A 26925-nucleotide genomic window follows, 5' to 3' on the forward strand; every position below is an offset into this window, starting at 1 on the left:
TAAAATGTATTTAGAATATTTAAAACATGTCCTGGTAATAGTCACTCCTGTAATGCTGAAACCATAAAGATGTAGCTTGCACTTGCATCTCTTAAGAGGGGTTGCTATTTGGAAAATGCTGCATCTTAACTTATGCTGGTATTGCCTCTGTAGCTAAACAGATTTTTACTTGGTGGTGCTGGTACGCCTGACTTATCTGGTGCAGGAAACACACAGGAAAATGTAACAGCTGTTCCATAATGCTTGTGGGAAGCTTATGTTCCTTTGAAGCTAATGTAACAGAAGAAATTAATAATTAAAAAAAAAATCAAATGAAATTAGTGCTTGAAGTAGAAAATCTAACAAAAATGAAAGTTAGGAGATGCTCACAATCTCTGGCACTTCAGAAGTAACACACGTGTAAACTTCTGACCTCCTGGAGTCCACAACACTGCCTCAAAAGTATAGACGAATATGCAGTTGCATGGAAATTTATAGCAATTTGTTTGTCTTTGTAGACGGGCTACATGACATTTGATGCATCTCAGTTGCAATCAGTAAACATAATTTCTGGAAGTAAAAATACAACTGAAGTTATCATGTTGCCAGGGGAAAGTCGTCATACTCTTGCAGTTAAAAATGCAGCAAACATTGTTGCTAAATGGGTAAGTCTGCTTAATTCCCAAGATATACATTAATCTCTTAGCAGCTATCTATGTGGAGTGTGTGGAGCTGAGAGGAAAAGTTCTGGGTAGCTTCTCCCTTTGTCTTGTTTTCTCTCTCCCATTCTCTGCTGTATCAGTGAGACTGGTGAGCTGTAGAGACTAGGGTAGGAAGTTGTTTTATTAAAAAAAAAAAAAAATAAAAAAAATATTACCGACTTAGTATTTAACTTGACAATTACCCTTTCGCCAAGACTTAAATGTGTGGTCATAAAGTGTTTTCCAGTAGACATGTATCCTACCAGGGAAGGTCTGGAGTTCTGCTCCAAAGCCTCTGTTAATTGTCACTGCTATGTAACAGTGCACGTTTAAGCTGTTCGCTGATGCCAACAAAGTATCTTGATAATGGTTTCTTCCACCAGCTGTTTGACAATGTCACATCAAAACCAGAAGAAGGAAACAATCTTGTCAGGTAGAGTTTGTTTTGCTCCTAAAATCTGGTGGTAGTGTTGACTGTCTTTTCAATCTGCTTCTTGGGTGGACTCTTCTTGTTTAACCGTTTTCTATACTGTAGGAACTCTTCACTTGCTGGACATTTCATATTTAGGGGGTGTAGGAACTTCTGGGGCATGATTCATCTGGTATCTTGCATATCTACTTTGGGTATAATTTAGCTAACATTGGAAGTGTATGTTTTGCTCCATTGTCTAGACATACATTATATGTCTATCCCTCCTTTTTAATCTTTGGAAAGAAGTATCCTACTATTTCTGTTTTTCTTCTACATCGTCCATTTGCAGATGCATTAGTTGTAGCAGGCACTCTTCTGAGCAGGCAGTGGGTTGATGTGGGTCTAGCTTGCTTTTTGCATTAGCCACACTTCAAGAGATTTAGAGTTCTTCCAAAAATATTAACTGACAAAAATGAAAGGGAAGAGCTTGATGCTTGTTATGCTGCCAGTATGTCATTAAAAGTAAAACCTGTATTCTTTAACTTACACATATTTTGGTTAATATTTCATCACTCTTGCATTTTAAAGGTTCATAAACAATTTGCCTGATACTATCAACATCACTATGGGTGACACTCCTTTTGAAACACTGATGTCTTTTTCTGCCAGTAATTACAACCTCTTTCCAGGAGGAAGGTAAGCATTTTCCTTTACCCTGATCTAACCACTAGGACATACTTGTCCTTGGGAAAAGGACATAGTACTCTTTTATACAATACACACAATTGGCTATACCTATGGTCTGAACTGTGTTTTTTCTTTTTCAGAAAAGACAATATTATGGCTATTATAAATTCAATTCCTTGTTCAGTTACTTCAAAGACATTAGGATTTGGCAGTGCCTATACAATTGTAATTAACGGGGTGAGTTGCCAGTGGTGTTGGATGGATTTTCCTGTCAATATTTTAATTTTAAAATACTTGCAGAATTAGCACTCTTGCTCTTAATTGTACATATGACAGAGTTCTAGTATGCTAAACAGCACATAAAACTACTGTTAACTATAAAAATAATGATGGGTATAATAATTACATAATGCAAGAATTAATGTTCATCACTAATGCCCTTAAATCTTTAGCCCTACTAGACACTAAGGATGAAGTCTGCTGTAAAATAACTACTACTTTACAACTAGCTATGCAGTGCTTCACACACAATATTGATTTACCTAGAACTTTGTGTGTACATTATTACAGAGATGATGTAGAGCTGCTTAGAGTGCCTTTAGCATACAGACTCTTTACCATTGTTTCTAATGTGCTATTTTAATTTCCAGTGTACTGGGAACACTCTTGATGTAACATATTCTGAAGATATCTCACCCAATACAGTTCATATGGCTTGGCAGATCCCTCAGTATTTTATTCTTACATGTGCAGAAGTAGTCTTCTCTGTCACTGGGCTGGAGTTTTCATACTCACAGGTAGGTTTTGCTCTTCAGAGCTCTCCTTGTGCTAAGAATCCTGGCACAAACAAAGATCTTCTGTGATCTATTGTTTTTAAGTGGTGGTTTCATATTGCTGCTTTGTTTGAACAATTATATCCTTCAGAGCTCCCTAGGAGGACTATAGGCTGGTGCAAGATGGCCATATTTCACCAGCATTCAGTGCTTTCCACGAAGCTATGTTGAATTATATCATTTGAATATTAACCACAAGTCTTCAGATCTCCTTCTCACATTAGAATTTCCATTGAAAATAAGTGAAAATGTACTGCTGCTGTAAAACCAAACTGGAGAGCCCTCAAACATAAAATGAACAAATGCTGACACCTTCTCTTCACACCAATATCCTCTATACGGTCTTTAGCAGCAGTTCAATCTAACACTCTTAATTTCTTTTTCTTCCAACTCCAATTTGTTGTTAGCTGTGCGTCCTTAACTCTGAGTCTATAAACCACAGTGATGAGAACGTTGTAAAATGTAGCTTGCTAGACTATGATGCTCTCAATTTCTTCATTTAATGTGAACTATGTGTGACTGATATGTAAAACGTGCTTGTTAGTTACTCACTGTGTGTGGAGTAAAAGGTGTTCTAGTTAGTAATAGTAATTGATTGCTCCTCAAAGCCTTCTCCAGGACTGTTTAGTTCTCTAGCAATTTTTAATTAAAAAAACCCAACCAAACAAAATCAAACCATTAAATCCTCCTCCCCCAGAGAACCGGTGTTTGTTATAATGTAAAGAATGCAGTAAACATCAGAAAATAAGTGATAGCAGTGTTCGACTAAAACTTCAGTGTCTTACTTTTCTAGGCTCCATCTAATATGAAGGCAGTGCTGCAGGCAGGATGGCTGCTGACGGTGGCTGTTGGTAACATAATTGTCCTTATCGTAGCTGGAGCATCCAAACTTAGTGAGCAGGTAAGCACACAAGCAATTGGAGTGCTATCATATTAAACTATGAGAAAGCAGCTCTAATCCAGGGGGGAGTCATGGTTGATAATCCTTAACTACAACTTTTGAATATCAGCATTATGGTGGATTTTCAGTCATAACTGGAATACGGGAGGTTAGTGTTAGCTACAGGAGTGTACCAGTCAGTTGTAGGACTAGCACATGAGTATATAAGTAACAAAGTTATGAATCTTTATAACCTGTTTGAATCAAAACTAGTGCTGAAGGCTGTGACAACAGGGTGGTAATGTCTCCTGGAGCCTCTTCTAAAGTTTCTGTTGGACTTTTTCCCCAGCATTTCCCTAATGTGTGTGTGTATGTATGTATAGACACACATATGAAACTTTTAACAAATACTTCCTCAACAAAGGTTTCTACCTCTTATTTTTCTGTTGTTTACTATTCTTAACTCTTGCTCTGTCAGGCTCCTTTGATTGCAAGCAGCAGTTTCTAATGGCTCTACAAAAAATTGCTTCTCCTGGTGTGGAAATGCTGTGAAGTTCTGGGCTGAAATTTTAATGGGATTAAAACCTATCAAAATTCTGTTCACTGCTAATGAACCTCCTGCTGCATACCTCATCCTTGCCACATTCCTGTCTTTTGGGTCCACTGGTTTCAAACCTCATTCTTTGGGGCATGAAAACTGCGGTTCTCCTGGTGAAGAGCACTTGGACAAGACTTTCTCAGACTACTAGTGGCACTCCCTAATGAATCAAAACGAATATTTGAGAGAGAGAAGACCTTGTCTTTGAAATGGGTCTGGCAGTCCTGGTTTCAGCTAAATTAACCAGAAAAAGCATGAAACAGCTGTTGAGGCTTTTCAGGTGAAGGTAGCACTTTGAAACCAGAGTTTCTGCTCTTGCTCTGCCCACATTTGTGGTCGGTAGAAACTTTTTACTGCTGACTTAAGTAGAGGAGGATCACTGCCAGCCTGGTTTAAAATGAGATTACTTGACCTAAAGGAGGGTGTTTTTCAGTCTTTTTGTCATTCCCATGCCTCCAGGAAAAGGATATTGTAGAACTTTTCAGCATTCCCAAAACTTTTGTCTCTTCAGTGAAGACAGAATTGCTGAAAGGGCCTCAATTCTGAGTTGCTTTAATATGTATTATATACACCTAATACTTACTCCTTTAAGTCACATGATACTTGTTATGTATGCTCAGTTTCAGATTCTGAATTAACTTTATTTCTCGCAAACAGTAAAATTGTGTAATTCTTTTGATGGATAAATTATACCTTTTTTTTTTTTTTTTTTACAGTGGGCAGAGTATGTGCTGTTTGCTGCCTTGCTGTTGGCAGTTTGCATAATTTTTGCTGTCATGGCTTATTTTTATACCTATTCTGATCCAAATGAGATTGAAGCCCAATTTGATGAGGAAGAAAAGAAACAAGTCAAAAAGGATGAAGATGTCTATGAAAAGCAAACTGAAGCTGTTTCTCGGATGTAAAAGGTATACTCAAGGAGCGTTTGTAATTTATGGTATCCCATTAACTATCCTGCAGTAAGAGAAATATGTCTCATGAGAGAGGTTAAGAAAAACATTTTTGACTTAAAAGGCAGCCTCAGTTGGGAAGCAAGAAGATCAGTCTCTCTTCTACAGAACATCATATCCTGAAGAAACTCCAGCAGAATTTGCACTCTTAATGTACCTCAGGCTTAAATACCATAGCTTTAAAATATTGAAATTGCACTCAGCACTATTAGACCCTGTGAAAAGATGTATTTTTATACTGCATTTCAATTTTATACCATGAAAGAAACAAGTATTACCAAGAAATAATAACTGAAGCCAAGCTGTCTGCATGACCCCTCTAGCCTCACTGTTACTTGAAAGCAGGTCACATGTGCCATAAATTTTTTGTACTTCCTTATGGATAATGGAAGCAGTGCTCTAGCATTGCTCAGATTAAAATGCTGAGTGTGCTCCACATGAGCACTAACTTGGATATGCACTGTAATGTTTTATGTGCCTGTTAACTACCCATTTAACTCCAGGTATGTTTAAATTAAAAGATATTAATGAGGTGTCCACTCAGGTAAACAGACAATGGCAAATGATGTTTGGAATAAGCAACATCAATAAAACTTGTGTTGTAACAAAATAATGGAAGTGGTGTATGAGTATCACTTGAAATTGCATGCTAACAAAACTTGATACCACCTCTCTGCTGCCTCTTCATATGTGATCAGTCACTTGAAGCTAATGAACTACTGTCTGTCTTCTTTATCTTAATATACCTGTAGCACCCATCAAATTTATAGTAGAGAAGGCTAGATTTTGCTGCTTAACAGGATTCTGTAGCCCTGTTGACCATATTATGGAGTGCTTGTGCTCTATGTGTTGTTTTGGGAATCTCTGTATTTAGATCCACATTCTACACTTTCTCCAGCAGCTGGCTTGGACTCCCTGGCCTCTCCAGTAGCCTGGCCAGACTTACAGCTGCTTTGATACCTGGCTCCTAATACCCATTCTATTTTACAACAAGTCCAACTTGGTATTTGCAAGTGATCACACAGACACATATTCAAGAAGTGTGCGTGTTGCTGGCACTGCAGATGCATGGGCCCCTCTGACCCCTGGTTCCCACTCCAGTTGCTGGCACTTAGACCTCCCATGTACACTTGTGCACAGAGAATAGAGTCTCTTGTCCATGAAAGCAGTTAGAAATGGAGTTTGATAAGGCAAGTCCAAGGTGGTCTTCACCTGCACCCCTGTTAGTCCTGTACCCCATAGGCAATAACCCCTATTGGTCTCTAAGGTCATCCAGGGAGAGCCTTTCCCATGGATTCAAGATTCTGGGTGTTCCCCCAGCACATAGGGAGCCCAGGAAACCATCCTCTAAGGAGCAAAGGGGGATTTGTTACAGCTTTACTTGTGGTAGACCAGCCAGCCTTTCCTTTGCTGTGTGTGTTAAGCAAAATAAATTGTCTCTTAACTATATCCCTACAGCATAGCATCTTGTCTACTCTTTTGCCCATACCAGGTGAAATGTTTACTTAGCATTTTAACTTTTTTTTTTCCCCCTCAAATGCAGGTCAGGTGTCTATTTTTATATCATAAGCTTTTGAAAGTTAGCACTTCAGCAAACCCACTAACTTGCCTACCACATGGATGGATGTCGTTTATGGGTAGAAAGCTACTAATGCTGTAAAATTAGATGGGAAAAGCTTTCTGACAAAAAGAAAACAAACTTTTGCATCTCTTCAGCGCTGTAATGTAGTATGCAGACAGTCGTATGTGACAAGATTTTTATCTGATTTTTCAACAGGAATTGAAGTAATTACATTTAAAATGTCCATGTGCCTTCTCATCCAAAGTTTGATGTGGGAAAAATCAGGGAACCTTGGATAGACACCTGGGTAGCTCTTGACAGCATTTCTGTGACTGTGTCTAGAAGTCATGTGCAGGGAATTGGTCTCTGGGTTGGAATCATGTGGTTTCTGTCCCTTAGCTTTAAGGATTAAAGAAGTAAGGTTAACCTCTAAATCTGACAGTGTTTAGTTCTGGATGCTGCTGTCTAGACTAACTAACTAAAAGGTATTCACTTTTACTGTTACAGAGAAGACATCCTGAAATCAGTTGAATTAACAGTTGATCATTCTAAGTTCAGTTCTTTTCTAAAACAAACAAATACCTTTTAAAAAATGCAGAGTGGTGAATTATGAAAGCTTGTACTAGCAATCAAATCTGCATTCATGTTTGGCCATGTAGGTACATGAATGTGTATGCTTACTAATAATACAACTCTATGGTACAGCTTCCCTGTTCTTCCTACTGCTTATTAGCTCAGCTTCATGACACTTGACTTAAAACTGTTTGAAGTCAGATTCTCTGGACTACATGATTCCAGTCCCTGCCATTTTCTGTTCTTGAAAATGGGTCTATGAGCAAGCATAATCCTTTCAGAACTTCTATTGCTTTTAAGCACATGTCTACACAAAGTTGTTGGGTTTTTTAAATTCCTGGAATTAAATACCTGGAAGAATTTGCGAGCCACATATACATACTGTTACTCTGGAAATTACTTTTACATTTTTTCATTCATACCTTGACACAGTGCTTTAGCATAATATCACTGACCATCTTGCAGAGGTAGAATATTGGTTATAAAATAGCTGGGTCATGCCTTAAAGAGTGAGAGAGGCAAATTATCAAAGGGCAACCAACTTCTGAAATCATCCTACTCCACCAGGAGGGTTCAGGACAATCAAAGATGCCCCATTTCCAGCCTAATTCAATCACTGATATTCCTCCTAGAGACACCACTTCAGGACAGGATTTTGTGGAGTTTAGCACAGTACAAAGATAACATGAGAATGCACAATTCAATGGACTGTTATTGCTGTTAAAATTTATCACTTTTCCATGCTCATTCCTAATCTGAGTGAAAGCTCTGCATAAAATACCTAATGCCCAGAGGTGGGTAACAAGTGCATGTCCCAGGGAGTGTAACAGCTGATCTGCCTGTGTTATGGGAGAGAGAGAGAGAGGAGAGGAAGATAGGAAAACAGGACTTGTGTATTTCAGAGTAGCTTTGTGCTTACCTGAATCAGTTCAAATCACAAGTACATTTTAAGAGGCTTATGTGAAGATCAGTGGCCACCCTCTGGTGGCACCTGCCTCATCACTTGGAAGCTCTCAGCAGCATCCAGGGGCAATGATTCTATGGAAGGGTGAAGGGGAGCAGTTAGGGAAAAAATGGGCAGGGTGTGGGAATCAGTTTGTCACCTTTTTGGAGAAGACAGGCTGGAGTGTTTCATAAGTGTAGAGATCTCAGTGAAGAGCTGGGAGAAGGTCTCTGGCAGCAGGGTCTGAGTAAACTTGGCCAAAAGGTGGAGCATAGGCAGGCACAGTTCTTTCTTGTATAGCCTCCATGACTGCTTTCTTGGGGAGTGCTGGGCTGGACACAGGCAAGACACTTGTTCTTTTGTATAGGGTCATTTTCAGTGAGAGGCAGAGCCCAAAGCCTTTTGGCAATGGGACAGCTCATAGAAACTACCTGTTATTATTTCCTTCATACTGACATGCCAAGCACTAATTTCATGATCTTAAGCAGTGTCACAACTATCACTGACTACATCCTAAAGGAACCTTAATTATTGCAGAAGCTAAACAGATAGGTTTGACTTTGCCAGCAGGTGTACTGGAAAGAAAAAGCTGGCTTTCCCTGCAATGGCCGAAATGGCCATAAGACCTTCTGAAACACTTCTAAGGAGGCTATCTGCAGTGAAAGTGCCTCTGTCTCCATAACACCATTGCTGTATTGTGGGGGTGAGAGGGAAATGAAAATTCAAGATGTGGAAGCTGCATAGCTCAATAAAAAATGAATAAAAATTATGCAAAAGCTAGGCATGAAATAGAGGCACTGTCACAGCACTCACTCTCAAGCTGCTGTTGCAACCCCTCGTTTGACCCGCTTCTGCTGTTAGTGGCAAATAAAGCCCTCATGAGATTAAGATGAAATCTCAGCTGTCTGCTTATGTGAAATTGTGTTTGTCCTCCTGTGAGATTCAGCTGACTGCAATGTATGTCCCTGTCAGAGCTTCTTTCCATCACAGCCTATAGAGGGCTTTTTTACTCCAAATTGAACATCCAGCTCTTACAGCTGTGAAAAATACTTTATTCGAGCCTGATAAACTTAAAAAAAAATAAAAAATAATCAGTGCTCCTAGACCCATGCCATGCTTCCTGGGTAGTAAAAATTGGAAATGTCTTCTACTTAGATGGGAGTCCTATTTCCTAAAGGTCTTATCTTACAAAAAATGTTTCAAGTAAAGGTTAATTCAATTGGTGCAGCTCCTTCAGGCTGGTACTTCATTTCAACAGAGTGCCTGAGATCAGTTCTGTAACCACCTAACTGAATTAATGATATTTTTACCGAAACCTGATCCCAAACGTGGGAGGGTAGGGAGGCAACACTGCTGCCGTGAGTTTGCTAAAGTTAGACCCGTGGATGTCCCATGCTGACAGGGCCTGGCTGAGTACTGAGCCTTTTGGGGGGCATGGGGAGGGGGGGACTGCACTTGAGAAACTGGGCATGGAAATGAGGAGAGAGGGAGGCCCTCTGAGTCCTCTGCATTTGCATCCTCGACTTCTGCTGCTCTGCAGGGAGCAGGAATAGGAGACTAATGGTCACGCTACCCTCTGCTGCAGCAGGGCAAGAAGTTTCTGCCGCAGATCATCTCCTCCCCCCTGTTTGGGACCAGACTGCCGTCATTCACCATCCTATTCCTGACTGAGCTATGGAAACCCAGGCTTGGGGTTTCGGGCTTTTTGTTTGTTTTGGGGTTTGGCTCTTTATTTCATGTATTCATTGCAGGTGTGACTCATCATTTTTCCACTACATCAGCTTCAGAGCAGATGGCTGCCCCAGAGCCCAGTGACACTACACATAGCACACAGCTGATGCTTTTGCTCCCAGACCCAAGGTGCTGCTCTGGGCCACCTATTTCCAGCTCAGGAGGAATCACAGAAGCCCTGAACCATTTCTGATCTGCCTTGAAGCAGCTTGCAGAACTGGAGGGATTTATTTACTTTGCCCAGATTGGGCTTTGTGCCACAAAGCGCCAGTCTGTGACTACAGGTTCTAAGTAATATTAGCAGTGATAAAATGTACGACGCTCTCCTACTTTTATTTAACCTTTTATTTTGCTCAGGTAAAGCCTCCCTAAGTGTCAGCCCAGGTCCCCAGCAAATCCTCCCCCCGGCCCCCCCCGCCTCGGGAGCGGAGGGTCAGTTCTCACCGCCAGGGGGCAGAAAACTACAGTTCAGAGGCGGGAAAAGGCGGGGCGGGGGGGGAGCGGCGCTCCCAGAACCCGCTCCTGCCTCCTTTCCTTCGTGATTTTTCAGTCGCTGTTATCACAAGATAACGGTCTACAAGATAAAGGGCCTACAGGAAAGATGGGGAGGGACTCTGTCAGCGAGTGCAGTGATAGGACGAGGGGTAACGGTTTTAAACTGAAAGAGGGCAGATTTTGATCAGATAAAAGGAAGAAATTCTTTACTGTGAGGGTGGTGAGGCACTGGAACAGGTTGCCCAGGGAAGTTGTGGATGCCCCCGCCCTGGCAGTGTTCAAGGCCAGGTTGGACAGGGCTTGCAGCAACTTGGGCTAGTGGAAGGTGTCTCTGCCTCCTGGGTGACTTCCCAAACTGTTAATCTGTTGTACAATCACTCAACTCAGCCCCTGCCTTCAGAAAGAAAACCCCATTTGGTAGGGGCCCCAGCTGTCTGAGATGGCACTTAGTGAGGCCATCCCAGGTAGATACAGTTCATTAAGGGAGCCTGCTGGAAGAGCATCTCATTCCTGAACGACATTCAGTTTTAAACCTCTTTGAAACACTGTTATTTTCATACTGATGTCTTCTCAAGCGTATACAGAAGCAGGTTTTTGAGCAATTCCGCAAACTTTAGTGTTAGACTTGGACATGCTTCGGAAAAAGCTTTGGGTGTAAGGCTGTTACAGTCCTTGGGAGGGCAACAAGGAACCTCCGTAGCCTGTGGGGCTGTGGATGCTGCAAGGGCTGAGAGGATTGTGTCTGGATGGCTCCTCAGGCAACTGGTCCTGAGGAGGTCTTCAAAGCAGAAGGCATTTTCAGTGAGTTGTGACTTAGATAGGAGAGCTTTGAGAGGCAGGACTGCTAGGAGGAGGGTTTTGGATTACCCTGGCATTGCATGCTGAAATAGTTTGGGAAGAGCTGATGTGGGAGAGTTTGGGACGCTGTGTGTATCCTTTGGGATAGGAGGAGTTAGGAGAGTCACTGGATGGCAATTCCCAAAGCACTTCTAACCAGACCTTCAGGTTGGGGCGAAGAACCTGTGTGCAAGGACTGCTGCACCCTGATCCCTCTCCCCAGAGCTGCTCATCCCTGGTTGTCCTCCACTGTGTCTGCCCCATGGAAAGCAGAGGAAACTTCAGCTCAGGATTGGTGTAACGGAAAGATGTTGTTTCCAGCTCAGATTAAGTTAATATGAAATGATTCCAGTGGTGAAGAAGATGGTTGCTAGGAGGGGCAGTCTTTGAGCATTTAAAACCCCTAATAATGCTGCACCCCCAGCCTCACATGGACTTCTTGGAAGCCTGGAATTTAATTTTAAAGGTGAACTGAAATGCTTTAAAAATAATATCTACAGAAGTTGGTTAAACACCCAAATCATTAAATACAAACACTTTTTATGTATAAAAATCAGAGAAGCATATTTTGAAAATGATTCTGTGTTTAACAGCCAGAACATAACTACATGGTCTTGTGTTTCTGCTGGAAGAACGACATAAAAACACATGGTGAAATCTTGAGCTGTAAGAAGGAACAGATTAGAAATTTCTATTTTACTTTCATAAATACAAATAAACGCAGGCATAGAACTGCATTACATTCTTTGAGAAAATTGCTCATGGAAATAAGTCAGTGGCTATAGTGTCAGCCTCCATACAAGTGAGAAAGGAAGATGTGCTGAGGAGCCTGTGTACTACCTACAAACAGCAGAAATCAAAAGTCCAGTGAAGTTCATGAGAATCTTTCCACTGAAGGGCTCAGTATGCTTTGCCTGAGCCCCTCAGTGCACATTACTACAGCACCTTTCCATGTCTGATACAGGTGGGTGGTGTGTTGGCACTGGAGATCTTCTCAAGAGAAGGGCAGGGAAGGTCATAGTTTGCACCAAGGGATTTAGAGAGGAAGGTACAGTTGGGGTCAGGGTATATTCTAGGTGCAAGGAGTACAATGAACAGAACTGAGAGTAGATGTGAAAGACAATTGCAGTATTAAGATAAGAAACTAGAACCTGATCCAGGAAGAACAGACTGTCTAGGTGAGTTCTGCACACTGAGTGTAGCAGAAATTTGCAGTTAGTCCAATTAAGTCTGTATACAAAGCTAGGTCTAGCAGGGTCATCTCTGTATTTCTTGCTGTATTCAGAAGACACAGTCAGTACAGATAATTCTTGGTAGCAGATTCATGTGTGTGTGTGTGCGTGCGTTGTATTTCTCATTTAATCCTCATCAGAAAATAAATGTAGATTTGTGGCCTCCTGCAGTGCTGAGGTAAATCTCTCTGCTGTCAGCAGACAGTGGGATGGGAAGTCCGTGCAGCCCTGCTACTCCACTGCAATGTTAATATGAGCCTACAACCCATAACTTCCGCTGTAAATTGACTTCTGAGCATGGAAGAATGCCGGTGCTGACAAGGAGCTGCAAAAATCTGCTCTCCTTTTCAAGTAAAGCACCAGGTACCCACTATATCAGTGGGAAGAAGAGATATGCTCAGTTCTAAATCCCCAGGAAGCCTGCTCTCATGAAAAAGACAGGAGGAAAACCAAGCTGGAAACTGTAGATGCCAAAGGAGTGCGAGGCCATGGGATCTTGCCAAAGGTCTGGTGCAAGTGGGAGGTTGCAGCAGAGTTTTGTGAATGAAAGGAGGGCTGCAGGACGAGGTGAAAGATGGCTGGAGTATGTCAGAGCAGCGTGAGCACTACAGGAAAGTACTGGGTAAGTACTTTTAGAAGGCTGTGGGATGGGAACGATGAGGATGTGGGAAGGCACATACACAGGACCTACATTTTTGTGAGGGCACATTTATTACAGGGCGTAACTGTCCCACACACATACTTAGTGGGAACGATGGTAGTTTTAAATGTTAGAAAACAGCTTACAACCAGTAATTTATTTTCCTAATGGAAATCCTCCCAAAAATAACAAATTCATACTTTGGGGGCTACCTGTAATTTCTGGCTTTTCACTCGGGTGGTAAATTTTGGGTCTGGGAAGGCTGCAGGTTGGTGTTCCTAAGTACTACAGGTCTCCAATCACTTAGCAAAGAGGTCTAGTGGTAGCAAAGTCATCCCTCCACTGTTTGCTTCTGTACCTGCTCTGCAAAGACCAACCACTCTGGATACGCAGCTCTGGGCTTAAACCATGTGCAGGATCATTCATTGCTGCGAGCTGAGAAGGCGGATTCTGTGGTATGAAAGAGGTGGAGCCACCATCCCACTCCATACAGGACATTCTGGATGGAATATCACCTTCTGCCTCATCTGAGCTAACTGCAGGCTATCAGTGAATGGGATGGGCTGGCCTCCCTCCCTCCCACACACATGGTGTCCCTGCTGTGTGACACCCAGAGACTGCTGCCACAGGACACTAATCCAGCAGGATGTGGATGCATTTCCCATGGCATCAGTGAACAGATCCACATCACCACGCAGGCATGTGATTGCTTATGCAAGGACAGGAGCCAGGGCTGGGAGAAAGGAAGAGCAGGATCAGCACTTTGGCAGCACACCACAGTTAAACTGAATTAAGAGCAACATGAAGCTGTACCCCCAAAAAAACCCCATCACATCACAATGATTTTCATTTGTTACCAGCATCCTAGACTGACAACTGAAACTTGCAGGAATCCATGTTTTTGTGTTCAGTGGATAAATATGATACACTTCTGTCAACACAAGATTTGGCAGGTAGCTTCTACTATATCATGAGATTAATGAAGGGTAAAACATGATAATTATTGAATTAAATCAGTGAAATAGTGCAGTCAATTGTAAGACCACTACTTATGAGTTATCAATGAGATACAGTGCAACTTTTCCTGCTGGGGCAACTGTAGCCTGCAAGCAAACATTTTAGATCTGTGATGACATGGACTGTCTAGGGACATAGTTATAGTTAGAGCATCTCATAGCTTAGAGCATCTCATCACAATTACAGGGTCACCCTTAATGGATCCATTTAGTCTGGAGATTTTGCCGGTCTGCTGTGTACATAGACATTAATCTGAGATAAGAATTGATGTCTCCATTATAAAATGTGAAATGTGAGAAGAAGATAGAGAAGGGATGTTTTCCTCTGTTCGTGTATGTTTGGTTTGTGTGACAAGGGGCTACAAGAAAGGTTTATAAAAAGCAAGATTTAATGAAATGATGCTCTTTGGGCGTAGAGGCACAGTGCAGTATAATCAATCTCATGTTTCTTAATGAGCTCTAGGTCCCCATCTAATTTTAATTGTCTACCTAGAATACTAAAATACTTTCAGGCACTTATACTCTGCTCAATATTAATAAAGGGCATACAGCACTTGAGATGTTTCTTCCATTTCCTGCCTTATCCTGGCTTATCCATTATGATTCTCAGTACTATGAGAAAGTGAATTTTCTCCTATTAATAAGAATCTCAAAAACCTGCAATTTTCTATGAATGATGTGAAGTACATCACTGCAGGAAGTTAAATATACAGAGCATGTTTTCTAGAAACATAGCAAAATACTGGACTTTTCTTTGGGGAACATAATTTAATAGCCAATTTTCCCTTCAGCATTCACGAGACCTAAAGCAGAATGTCTGTGCTTGAACTTCAAACTCTGCTTCCATAATAGACAAAATCATTTTCTGACAAGATGGCTTGTTGAACCAGAAGTTAAATGCACAGCTGAGTCTAGCTGTGGAAGGCAATCTGTGTGCTTTTGAAGCTACATAAGCTTCCTCTCCTGGCATAAATACACAGCTGCAGGTTGCCCATGGCATGTCGAGAGGAAGAATGGCTCCATCATGAACTTTGTAGAAGTGACCCCCTCTCCACCAAAAACTGAAAACAAAAATTTTCAAATTTTGGTGAAAACACAGAAGGCCCAGTGTTTTGTAGAAGCACGACCCCACATAATTTGAAAGCACACTAGAAACTAATCTTGTAAACAATTAAAGGCAGGAAAAATGTCAGCCCTGGACAAAACAAGGATACTTTCTGTTTTTAACAGCGAAATGTGCATTTCTGCTTCAGCACCATAGAAGACTGTCAGAATATGGGTGTTGTAAATATCATTAATGAGGCTCTACAGCAAAGAAGCTTTCTGGGCAAACTTTATAAACATGAAGTAGCTAAGTCCGTGAATGAAAACCCACAGATATAATTATAGTTCATTTCTGCACACTGAGTCATCCTGACTATGGGTTCTTATTTCAGAACAATGCCCAGTCCTTTCTGTTTTCCTTTCTGAGAGGTCTGCTCAAACAGGGACTTACTTGTCTATGGATGCAACAAGGAACTTGACAATGGTATGAAATAATTTTATTTTTAAAAAATACATTTAGTGCTAAAAAGTGTTTTCCAAAAACTGCTAGATGGTGTAAATTCCTGTTTCTCAAGGCAGTTTTGGTTCAGAACCTCAGCTAGGCAGACCATTTTAAATCTTGATTGCAAAAATCTTGATGGAGAGTGTAGTGAGAGTGCTGAACAGCCAGTGAGTCATTTATGAAGTGCAAGAAGAAAGATATGGAGGGCAGCCTGGGGAATAAGCCTCTTATACCTTGTGCAGCTGCAGGGGAGGGATGAGGAGGTAGGGACTGATGTAGGGACTCTGTTACTTAGTCGGTCTCCCAGGAGGGTCAAGGCTGCTCAGAGTTCTTGCTGGCTGACCTCTGTATGCTGTTCCAGCAGAAGGTGACTCCATGGGCCTGTGGGGTTCAGATGTTCACTTTTGCGTGGGTCAATAGCAGGCCATGTACCCAGCTTTGTAGTTTACAAGTTCTAGTGCAGTGTTCCCTACCAACCCTCTGTCTCTGCATAAAATCCCTTCAGCCACGTGCCGTTTAGCCAGGGGCAAATTAGAACCTGAATAAAAATCTTCAGTGCAAGATACACAGCATTTCTACTCATTCTCCAACTGAGAAATGGCTGAAGAGTTTTGTTTCTGAACTGTAGGTAAATAAATCTTTAGCATGCAAAAATATATTATTTCAACTTAAAATTTCTAATGGTAACATGTCAATTCAGCTATAATTATTATATCAATTCAATATGAGGGTTTAATCCTGTCCTCATCTAAGTCAAAAGAGCAGAATCTGATAGCTTATTTCTTCTCATTCAGAGAAATTCTGCTCTGATGTCAATATACAACCACATGAAAAGGGATGGGACCCATCTGGCTATAAGGGTAGGCTGTTTGATTATTTTACTGTTCAGACACTGTACATGAAGCCTAAAGCCTGACTTTCTCTCTTTGATTTTTCATTATCTTCAGTGGGCTCTCCAGAGTCCTGTTATTTTTTTCTCTTTCAGTACTCTAATTTGTCAAAACTTAATACCCTTTATAATTTGTCTAAGACTGTAGATTGACATTGGGAAGCTAGGAACAAGTTATTTCTAATACGTTGCTGTTGTACAAACAATTATTCCATTAATTTGTCAATTTTTTAAATGAAAAACTAGTGGGGTTTTTTGCCCCACTACATCTCATTGGAAGTCTATGGGACCTGATGGGATACACCTGAGGGTGCTGAAGTTGCTGGCTGGGTTGCTCGCCAAGCTGCTTTCCATCATTTACCAGCAGTTCTGACTGATTAAGGAAGTCCTGACGGATTGGAAATTGGCCAAGCTGATGCCCATATATAAGAAGGGTCAGAAGGATGATCCGGGAAATTACAGGCCTGTCAACTTGACTGCGGTGCCCAGGAAGCTGATGGAGCAGCTCATCCCGAGAACCATCACACAACACATGTGGGACAACCGATGCTCAGGCCCAGTCAGCATGGGTTTATGAATGGCAGGTCCTGCCTGACAAACCTGATCTCCTTCTACGACAGGGCGACCTGCTTATTGGATGAGGGAAAGGCTGTGGATGTAATTTACCTTGACTTTAGCAAGGCCTTTGACACCATTTCCCACAGCATTCTCCTGGCGAAACTGGCTGCTCGTGGCTTGGATGGGCACACGCTTTGCTGAACAGGAGCCAACAGTGTGCCCAGGTGGCCAAGAAGGCCAATGGCATCCTGGCTTGTGTCAGCAATAGCGTGGCCAGCAGGGACAGGGAAGGGATCTTACCCCTGTACTGGGCACTGGTGAGGCCGCACCTCGATTCCTGTGTTCAGTTTTGGGCCCCTCACTACAAAAAGGACATTGAATGACTGGAGTGTGTCCAGAGAAGGGCAACGAAGCTGGTGCAGGGTCTGGAGCACAGGTCGTACGAGGAGCGGCTGAGGGAACTGGGGGTGTTTAGTCTGGAGGAGGCTGAGGGGAGACCTCATCGCCCTCTACAGCTACCTGAAAGGAGGTTGCAGAGAGCTGGGGATGAGTCTCTTTAACCAAGTAACAAGCGACAGGACAAGAGGGAATGGCCTCAAGTTGCACCAGGGAAGGTTTAGACTGGATATTAGGAAGCATTTCTTTACAGAATGGGTTGTTAGGCATTGGAATGGGCTGCCCAGGGAGGTGGTGGAGTCCCCATCCCTGGGGTGTTGAAGAGTTGCATTGACATAGCGCTGAGGGATCTGGTGTAGTTGGGAACATGATGATCTTCAAAGTCTTTTCCAACCTAGATGATTCTGTGAAGTGAGCTGCATTATTCATCTGTGTTGTTATCTGCTATCCTCTACTTTAAAGTTTCTGTCTGATAGCTCTTGTTAAGAGACAAAGTGTACAGTCACTCCCTAGTCATCTTCTCCAGGCCATTCATGAGGTTACAGAACTCTACCACCCTCATGAAAAGTCTCTTTCCTAAGCTGAGGGGTCATAATGTATTTAATTTCTCTATCTAGAGAATTTTTTCTGAATCTTTGATCACAGTTTTCTTCCCTTTCTGGTTCTTTAGGGTTTATCTGTGAAAAGCCTTGTTAAAGCAGCTTTGCATTATATGATACAGGCAACCATCACACATTTAAAATGTAAGTATTCAAAATGAAGCCTTACTGACAAACTATTGAGAATTTAGTTTTGAGTACATAGTCCCTCAGGGTATTATTAATCGGGTAATTAAAAATAAAGGATAAGACTAGAAATCTAATATATACAGTTAAGAGAAGTGACACATTTTTATACAGGTTGTTAAAACAGTTTACTAAGAAATCGATTAGTCATGAAAGTGTAGGAAAAAAAAAGAAACAGGAAAGAAAAAAGATAGTGGTGGATAAAGATGCTAAGGAAATGAGAAAAAGATCCAGTAACAAGCTGAGCAGTGAACAGTGTGGTACTGTGATTCAGTTAATTGTTCTACAGCCCTCAGACCAAGGATGGCAGGGTACCCCTGCTGCCATATGGGACAGAAAATCTCAGCCCTGTCTGCTTGGAAGTCTGTAATCCTGTAGCCATACCTTACTGCAAGCAATATTGTCATGCCTTCAACCCACTTATTTTTCTCCTTTCCCCAGGTAAATTTGTGCCTGCTTCTTATTCACCATTACATTTCTCATGCACTATATTTTGTAGGCAAATGTCCCACCTGTTACAATCCACAGTGCTTTTTCTGTAGTGTATTTATTTCAAGATATTATTTATTTATTTATTTATGGTATATTACAAATTCTAAAACAGCTAAGTGCACCTTTCTTCTTAGAAAAGATCAATGGTCTTACATGGGTCATTTGAGAAGTTTCAGTCTTGGTCAGTAAGAAAAATGTTTTATCTTCACAGGTAGTTTATAAACAGAAGTTTACAGCCACTGCCATTACAATGATGTAATTATATTTTTCTTTTGTAACATTTTTCTTATATAAGCAGCAAAGCAAAAAATCTCTGCACATTCAAAGTATAGTTAAATTGAAGGCAAAGCAGATATTGAGAATTCTACACATAAAATAAATTGAATGTTTGCATGCTGGAAACATCTGGCTTCGAAAAGATACAACAGGGAACCATCTTAATGTTAAGCACTGTTTATTTTTGAAGTCTGTCACTGTACTGGGATGGCAGGCTATCATAACATGTAATCATTCTATTTTTAATAAAGATTTCTGCAAAAGTAGCCTTTCTTTCCACTATAATACACAAAATGTTTTTTTCTTAGGAAAAAAGAAGAAAATTTGCAAGGCTTCTGCTTCTGTCTGTGAGGATGGAGCTGAAATTTAGACTGAGAGAGTAGCATTTACAAAACTAACAGTAAACAGAAACACATTCATTATTTTAAGATTATATTCAAACATTTTGGTTAAAATTTCTTCAGGTCCGGTGGAGAAAATGGAAGTGTATCAGAATGTAAGATACAGTATAAAGTATAGAAGTTGACAGAAATTAGACATTCTAATACATTGTTCTGACTTCATTAGAATTTAGACTGTTACCCGGTTTATGACATAGAGTTTTGAATCTGCTCCTTTGTTTTCCTGCATTTAACAAGTAAATCTGCTCCTAGAGCTTATTCCACTCGCTCAAACAATCATTTTTTCAGGCACAGTTTCTTGCTGAACACGTAATGCAGAATTTTGAAACCTTGAGATGGAATAAATCCATGGTCTTTACTCAGTGACAGCATACAAGTAAGAAAAAGACCTCACAGTCTTACCTCAAAGGCTAGGAGCTTACATGGGGGAAGTTACTTCAGAGCAGCTAGCACATGGGAACTTTTTTGTGCTTATGCGCCTTGAGCTAGAGAAAGTATAAACTAAATGTAGAATGGGAATTAGCAAGATAAAACACAAACAACTCTAGCAAATCAAGTACACGTTCCCTTTTTTAAGTCTCAAAGAATATACTAATGGACAGGAAATAATAGCTTTATACCTTTTGTAATACAAAAGATAAAACTTAGTTTTATACCTTTTTTATTTTCACTCTGGACTAAATGTGCAACTGCAGGAAAAGTAAAGCAGCTGATAAACTTTGTATCGTAATGACTATACAGAAAAAAGCAAAAATGGTAAAAGCACAGGCAATGGTAAACCTCACATTTTTTCAATGAGGATTTTTAATACTATGTGAGGTAGCTAAAGCTCAATGGTATTCATGGGACAAAGGAAAAGGTTCACTTGAAACCCGTTGAATTTCTCCCTAGCAAGCTAAAACAAATTGCTGCAAACAGTGGAGCAACCATGGAGATACTAAAGCTCTACTTTTTTTAAAAAAAGATTGCAAAAATGTTTTAGAAAACAATCTAAATAATAGAAAGTTTTGATACCAATTCTTGTGACTGTTATTTGACTTTTGACTGAGGTAAAATTCAAATAAAAGCTTTTATATTTCTTAGAAAATTACATACCAGTAAACAGTAGAAATATTTTCATATTTCCTGAAGTTAAAAAAACACCACAATTTGCACTCTATTCCATCGTTAAGGAAACTAGCAACTCCTTCATGAACAAATAATAAAAGAATTCCAATAGTTTAATTTTCTACACAATTTCTATCCATTGTCCCTTCTGTGTTTCAGCATATTCAAGAACTGGTTTATTTAGTCTAATTTCTCCAAGAAACAATCAGAGTGTGTGTGTGTGTGTACACGTGCATGTCTGTATAAGGCTGTTAGCTAATTTTATTCAAATTTGACTGAGGGGAAGAAATCTTAGAGACATTTGTGTTTCTTCAGGTTTCAGCAAAACATGATCATTGAGCTTTAACTCACCCCATATTAGACAACAAAGAATATTCTAACTATAGGAACAACTCCAGTGGTAGTCCTGACCATGTATCAATAAGATAATTTTGTATTTTAAAGTGTTTCCTGCAGTTAAGAGATTTGTACAAACTGTCTAGTGAATTACCTACTGAAAAGAGATTGATGCTGCGGTAGATGCTGACCCCTTCCTTTAATTCAGTTGAAAAGACAGCGAACCATGGATTCCTGTGGATCCCAGACCCACTGGCGAACAGGTTTCAATAATTTTAAGACTTGTGAACCTACCTAGCTTTTTGTGGGGGAAAAAAAGAGAAGAGAATCTTAGGGCATTCCAGATTGTGTTGGAAATGGTGTGATGGAGCTCTTGAATCTCAGCTTAAATAGGCCAAATACGGGGAATATAACGCTGTCAAGTTGTGAAGGGCTTTGCACGCGTCCAGGGTTTGTCTTGTCTGGGGAGACCTGACTGCTGACCCACTCTTCTTCCATTTAGGAAGTACTGTAAAAACATGACCGTCATTTTGGTTTACTGCTTTTGCAACTTCTGACAGGAAGTCAAGTGCTTCCTGAAACCATATACCTCGCCAGCGCGACAGCATTACTGTGACCTTTCTTAAAGCGTCCCAGTGAAGGGGAGGCAGGAAAAGGACATACCAGAAAACGTCTAGGGTTTCTGCCACCTTCATCTATCGCCTCACCCCGTTTTTCTCCTTTTAAGCGAGCTCGCCCCGCTTCACCTGTCCTGCCTCGCCGGCAGCCGGGAAGCTGCCCTCCACTCAGCCTGCGGGCGGGGAGAAGCGCGTCTCGACTCCCGGGGCTGTCTCCATCCAAAAGGCGACGGCCGAAGCCCAACAAAACCACAAGGCCCGTCCCTGCGACGGGTCCCGCCGCTTCCCGCCCCGAGGAGGATGCAAGCCGGGCGCCCGGCAGCCGGCGGCGCTCAGGGGGCCCGGGCCGGCGGGTCTCCGTACCCCGCGGTACTTGCGGGCGGACGGGCGGGCGGGCGGGAGGCGCTCGGGACATTCCGTCTCCCCTCTCCCGTCCCCGCTGGCCGGTAGCCGATGGCGGCGGGGGCAGGCGGGGCAGCGCGGGCAGGTAGTCGGGGAGGGAGAGGCGGGGCGGCGGGGCGGGCTCTCGCTCGCCACCGTTGCCGCCGCTCCTCCTCCTCCTCCCCCCCCAGGTTTGTCATCGTGTCGCCGGCAGGGCCCCGCGCGACCGCGCCAGCAACGGCCGCCCTGCGCGCGCGGCTGGGGGAGGAGGAGGAGGAGGAGGAGGAGGAGGAGGGATGAGGAGGCCGCCGTTGCATCCGTGACGGGGGCCTGAGGAGCCCGAGCTTGGGGCGGCCCCTTTCCCACCGCCGGTACAGAGGCGCTGCTCGTTCGGGGGAAGGAGGAGGAGGAGGACAGCGACGGCGACTCTGTGTGTGTGTGTGTGAAGAGAGATAAAGTGTGGAGATGAGCTAAGCTCTGTCCCCTGGAGCCGCCTGAGGAGAGCCGGCTCCCTCCCCCCGTCCCGGCCGCCGCCGCCATGGCTCACTCCCCCGTGCAGACGGGCCTGCCGGGGATGCAGGTGAGGAGCAGCCGGGTCGCCCCAGCGGCGGGAGGGGCCGGCCCCAAGGGCAGGCACGGGCACCCACCCCCGGCGGCGGGCGGGGGGCCGGGGGGAGAGCGGGGGGTGGGCCCTCGCCGCCTCTCCCCACGAGTGGGGCCGGGGGGAGCGGCGTGTCGGTAAGGGGGTTCGCCGGCGTGGAGGGACAGGGCGAGGGGAGAAGGCGCCTCTTCACTTTGACTCGGCCTCGGGGGCGGGGGGACGACGAGGACGAGACGGACGGAGCGGGATCTCGTAACCCGTGGAAACGAAACGTGCTGTCAGCACTTCGCGTAATGCCTAACGGGGTCCCTCCGCCTGGCGAAGCCCTCCCTCCTCCTTCCCTCCCTGCCTCGCTCCTGCCCCAACAGCCTCTGTTTTGGCGCAAGTGTGCGGAGCGGAGGGGTGCGTGGTTTGTCTCCCCCTCCCTCCGTCCAGTGGTTCCTCTCGGTGTTTTTAATTCACGGAGCGAAGCGTGTCTTGATGGGCTGTTTTCGGTCCCGTTATTTTGACTTAAGAGGAAACATAGATAAACCCAGGGCCTGACGATGTTGACCTTCAGCGCCTGCTGCAGTGCCCATCTCTGTGGTGCTGGCTAGTGGGAGGGCTGTCAGTCGGGGTGTTCGGGGATCCTGTTTGTTTGGCTCCAGGAGTTGGTTAGCTGCTGCTGTTACACACGATGGAATTTGCTGGTTCTGTGTTGTAACTATATTTTTGAAATAACTGGTGTGGTTTTCTGGTGACTAAGCTGGCTCCCCCCCCCCCCCCCCCCCCCCTTTTTTTTTTTTCTTAGTTCCCGTGCAAACTACTGCCAGAAAAACATTGAGGTCATTGGTATCCCTGTGTTGTCACATTTCCCACATCTTTTGAGAACCTTCCCTGCCCCAACCTCCACAAGAAAAACTTCCAAATGACAAGTAGAGTTTTTCTCAATTTATCTCCTGGATTTAAAGTTTTTGTGCTTCACTTGGTTTAAGTATTAGTTTACTCTGGTTCGTTTTTCCATGAGTCAAGATTCCAAGTCATGATTTCTTTTTTTTCTTTGCATAACCTCAGAATTTGAATTTAAAATGTTACGTGCTTAAGCATAGCATGAATTATATGCTCAGGCATAGTACTGAATACCAAATAGATTATGTAGGCCCTCACTCTGAACTGATTAATTTACTGGTGTTGAGTGTTCAAGTTCACCTTCCAAATATGAGCAGTTTGCCGATTACCAGAGAGACGGAGAAGTCAGGGTTTCTTGCCTTGGCTACGGCTAGATAAATGTTGCATTTTTTATCCATTTAAAACATGTTAGAACCAAGAGGACTATTTACTTTGAAACAGAATCTGTAATGTTTTAGAATTAAAAAATCAGATTTGTAGCTGCTCAGAAGTGAGCGAATGAAGATTATTTCAGCAATATATGCATGTACTGCTTATGTGTGTCACTGCGTGATCTCCCTAAGGACCTGCTTTTTTTTTTTTTTTACTTGATTCGTTATTTAGCTTGTAATACTGTTAGCTGTACTAAATATGCACATAAATTAGGAGTTTACTTCAAATCTCTTTTTATTCAGGTCAGTGTTATTTTTCTCATGAATTTTTATTGTATTATTATGAGAGTTTCTCAAGTGTGAACTTTAACAGTGTAAAAAAACCCAACCAAACACCCCAGTAAAGACCTGTGATAGGTAGAGGCATAAAGTCTGTCAGCAATGTGGATACTACTTGCTAATTTTCTGCACCCTGTTCGAGATGTCTATATCCATTTCCATTCTGTCAGAGTATATAGCAATTCTATAGTGGTCTGGTTTTAGTACATGATTCTCTTTGATTTTACTTGCAGATAAATGTTCAAAGGGTAAAGTACATACAATGTGTGACATCTACTTAAATAAGGCAGAGGTTATGTATGGTTTAGGACTTTTTATTATGTAGAAGAGAGAAGAATAGAGCTTAGTTCTCTGGGTTATAATTACATTGCCTAAATCACGGGACTATCTTTTCTTTTTCTGTAGTGTGATCCCTCCTCCCCACCTACCAGCTTCTGCAACAAACGGTGTAAGCAGTGTCAGTGACAAGTTATGCAGCTTCTCCTACATTCTTTGCTGTACTTATGCAAGAGAGCAGTCAGTATCCTAGCATGAACAAGAGTAACTTCTTGACCCCCAAAAAATCACATACAGGGACAACGCTTTATTAATGCTGTTTAGCATGAGCTGAGTAGTGTGTAAATAGAGCTGAGGAATGAAGAATTAATGTATTTTTCTCTGAACAACATATCTGATCGATGTTTGAGGAGTGATGCATAAAAAGTGAGTGGGTAGAGAGTGAGCCAAAGGAATGAAAAACTGTGGAGGAAATGTAGGATGGTGCTGGAAGGTTGTCAAAACCTGAGATTCGTAGTCTGCTGTGAAGTGGGCATGTTGTAACCTGAATAAAACCAGAGTTTGGTTTTGACCTAAATTTCTATGCATGCAAATAAGCTTGGACTCAAAGTTTATACTGTCCTTGGTTTAAGGGCTTTGTGTAGATGTGAGTTGGGGGTGGTGGCATGAAGGTCCATGATTACTAAACGGAGAGTATGTTGTCTTCCTTCTTTATGCTTTATAGAAGCGGCCTGGGGAGAACTCTTGCTTGCAATGCGTGAGATTTTTGCAAGGCTTACTTGGAATGAGTGTATATGACCTTGATTTTCAGACTGGCCTGCATTTCAAGGCTGTTGTAAGCTATAGCTTCTTCATGGAAGCTATATTTTAAATAATAAAGTGCTGTGTTTATAATTTTATAGAAAGGGTGCTTGGTGATTCGTAATGTATTTTGAAGTATGTTAGGAGTGTGTCGAACCAAAAAGCTCAGGAAATGTGGGCTGGCAGAGGAAGTCTCAAAGGATGAAGCTGCAGAACATAGTGCAGCAGTACATCAGGCTGTTGGATATGTGGCAACAGTCAGTTTTAAGGTAATCTTTAATAATAAAATGCTAAAATGAATAGTGATTAAATGTCTTCTCTCCTGATTTAAAAAGTTTTGGGGTTAAGCTGCATCTAGTTTGCTTTGTATTTTTTCTTTGTCTCTGAAGTTGGAGAACCAGAAAAGCAGTTTTTTACCTTAGCTTTTTTGTGTACTTCTATCTGTGTGAAATAACTGTGTAGAACAGATTTCGTTAACCTACTTTAAAATGAGCCTTATATTATGGTAATAACAATAAGAATACTTTAAACTCCTTCTGAGGAAAGATAAATGGCTCTGTCAGCTTCAGATCCCAGAGAAGTGAGAAAAGCCCACAGATGGTTTGCCTTTCTGGAGTTTGCTGTGTTCAGGCAGTAGTACAGTGCCACAGTTAGAATGGATCTAGGTATGATTTCTAGTTTTAATTCTAGGTGCTTCCATGGTAAAAGCAATTAAAAATTTTAGGTAAATAAAAATTTCAAGTACACTTTTGTGTCATAATGAACACTGATACTGATGGAGTACAGTTACTGATTAGAAATAATTATTATCAACTTTTTCCTGTTTCAGTCTCCTAAAGGGGGAAAAACCAACCACAAAACCTAACCTCACCCTCCTCTAAGTGCCCTGAAACCCCAAATCTTTTTTTTTTTTTAACTCCCCAGAAAAATAATTTTCTGAGACGCTTTTTTTGTATTTTTAGGTGTGCCTCTGTCAGCTTCATAAAATTCCTAAGGTGCTTTTAAAATTCCATCATCTTTAAGCCAAAGCCTCTTCTGTGAGATAAAAATATTTCTTTATCTTCCTCTCGGTTAGTTTTTTGGTAACGATAACAGCGTTTATGCAGCAAGGTATTTTTATTCATTCTTCATTGTTATTTTCAGTACAAGAGCTACAGGTAAACATTGACATTCACACTGTCTTGCTTTAAGAAATGTTAAAAGTTTAACTAAATTTAAGTGGCAACTTGACAAATGAACAGAAAAGAAAGGTTGTTAAGTATAAAGGCACTATTTCTGGCTCAGAAAGTGTCCAAACTGTCAATTTTCTGGAGACTGGAAGAGTGTTTTGGGAAATAATGCTATTTACTTGTCTGTTCTTGCACTGTTCCCAAGATGTTCTTTTTTAACGGCTGTAGGAGAGAGAAGTGTTCTGGCCTAGAGGATCCTTTGTTCTGATCCAGCATGGCTGTTCTTTTGTTCTCACACCTTACATACAGACACACACACACACACACATATATATATATATATATATATATATATAACTTTTTTCCCTATTATAACTCACTCTTCTTTCACAATAAACTGTTGTAACTGTTTTATGCGAGCACTAGTTTTGGTAATTGCAAAACATTATGTTGCTAAATCTAAGGCACTGAAAAGGCCATGTAACCTCTACTGCCTTTCATTTTGTGGCTTCTGTACAGGAGATTAATTTTCCTCAGTTCAAATTATTTTGAAAGTTTGTGCTTGCTGTTACTGCCTAAGTTATAGTTCGATAAATATTTTGCAGTGACTTACAGTACTTAATTATTT

The 26925-nt window shown here is 41.9% G+C and overlaps 2 protein-coding genes across 2 annotated transcripts in view; both read left to right on the top strand.

Annotated features, from left to right (window-relative positions):
* Nucleotides 1-5037, top strand: part of SLC15A1 (solute carrier family 15 member 1) — a 29939-nt gene extending 24902 nt beyond the window's left edge. The window contains exons 20-26 of the mRNA XM_074901167.1: nucleotides 498-644; nucleotides 1064-1113; nucleotides 1681-1788; nucleotides 1920-2016; nucleotides 2430-2576; nucleotides 3406-3513; nucleotides 4807-5037. Coding sequence (XP_074757268.1) covers nucleotides 498-644; nucleotides 1064-1113; nucleotides 1681-1788; nucleotides 1920-2016; nucleotides 2430-2576; nucleotides 3406-3513; nucleotides 4807-4995 — 846 coding nt within the window. The 3' untranslated portion in view covers nucleotides 4996-5037. The remainder of the gene's footprint in view (nucleotides 1-497; nucleotides 645-1063; nucleotides 1114-1680; nucleotides 1789-1919; nucleotides 2017-2429; nucleotides 2577-3405; nucleotides 3514-4806) is intronic.
* A 17134-nt stretch (nucleotides 5038-22171) lies between these two features.
* Nucleotides 22172-26925, top strand: part of STK24 (serine/threonine kinase 24) — a 64571-nt gene continuing 59817 nt past the window's right edge. Inside the window, exon 1 of the mRNA XM_074911190.1 lies at nucleotides 22172-22432. Coding sequence (XP_074767291.1) covers nucleotides 22391-22432 — 42 coding nt within the window. The 5' untranslated portion in view covers nucleotides 22172-22390. The remainder of the gene's footprint in view (nucleotides 22433-26925) is intronic.

Source organism: Athene noctua, chromosome 1 (genome assembly GCF_965140245.1).
Source record: "Athene noctua chromosome 1, bAthNoc1.hap1.1, whole genome shotgun sequence".
NCBI lineage: Eukaryota > Metazoa > Chordata > Aves > Strigiformes > Strigidae > Athene > Athene noctua.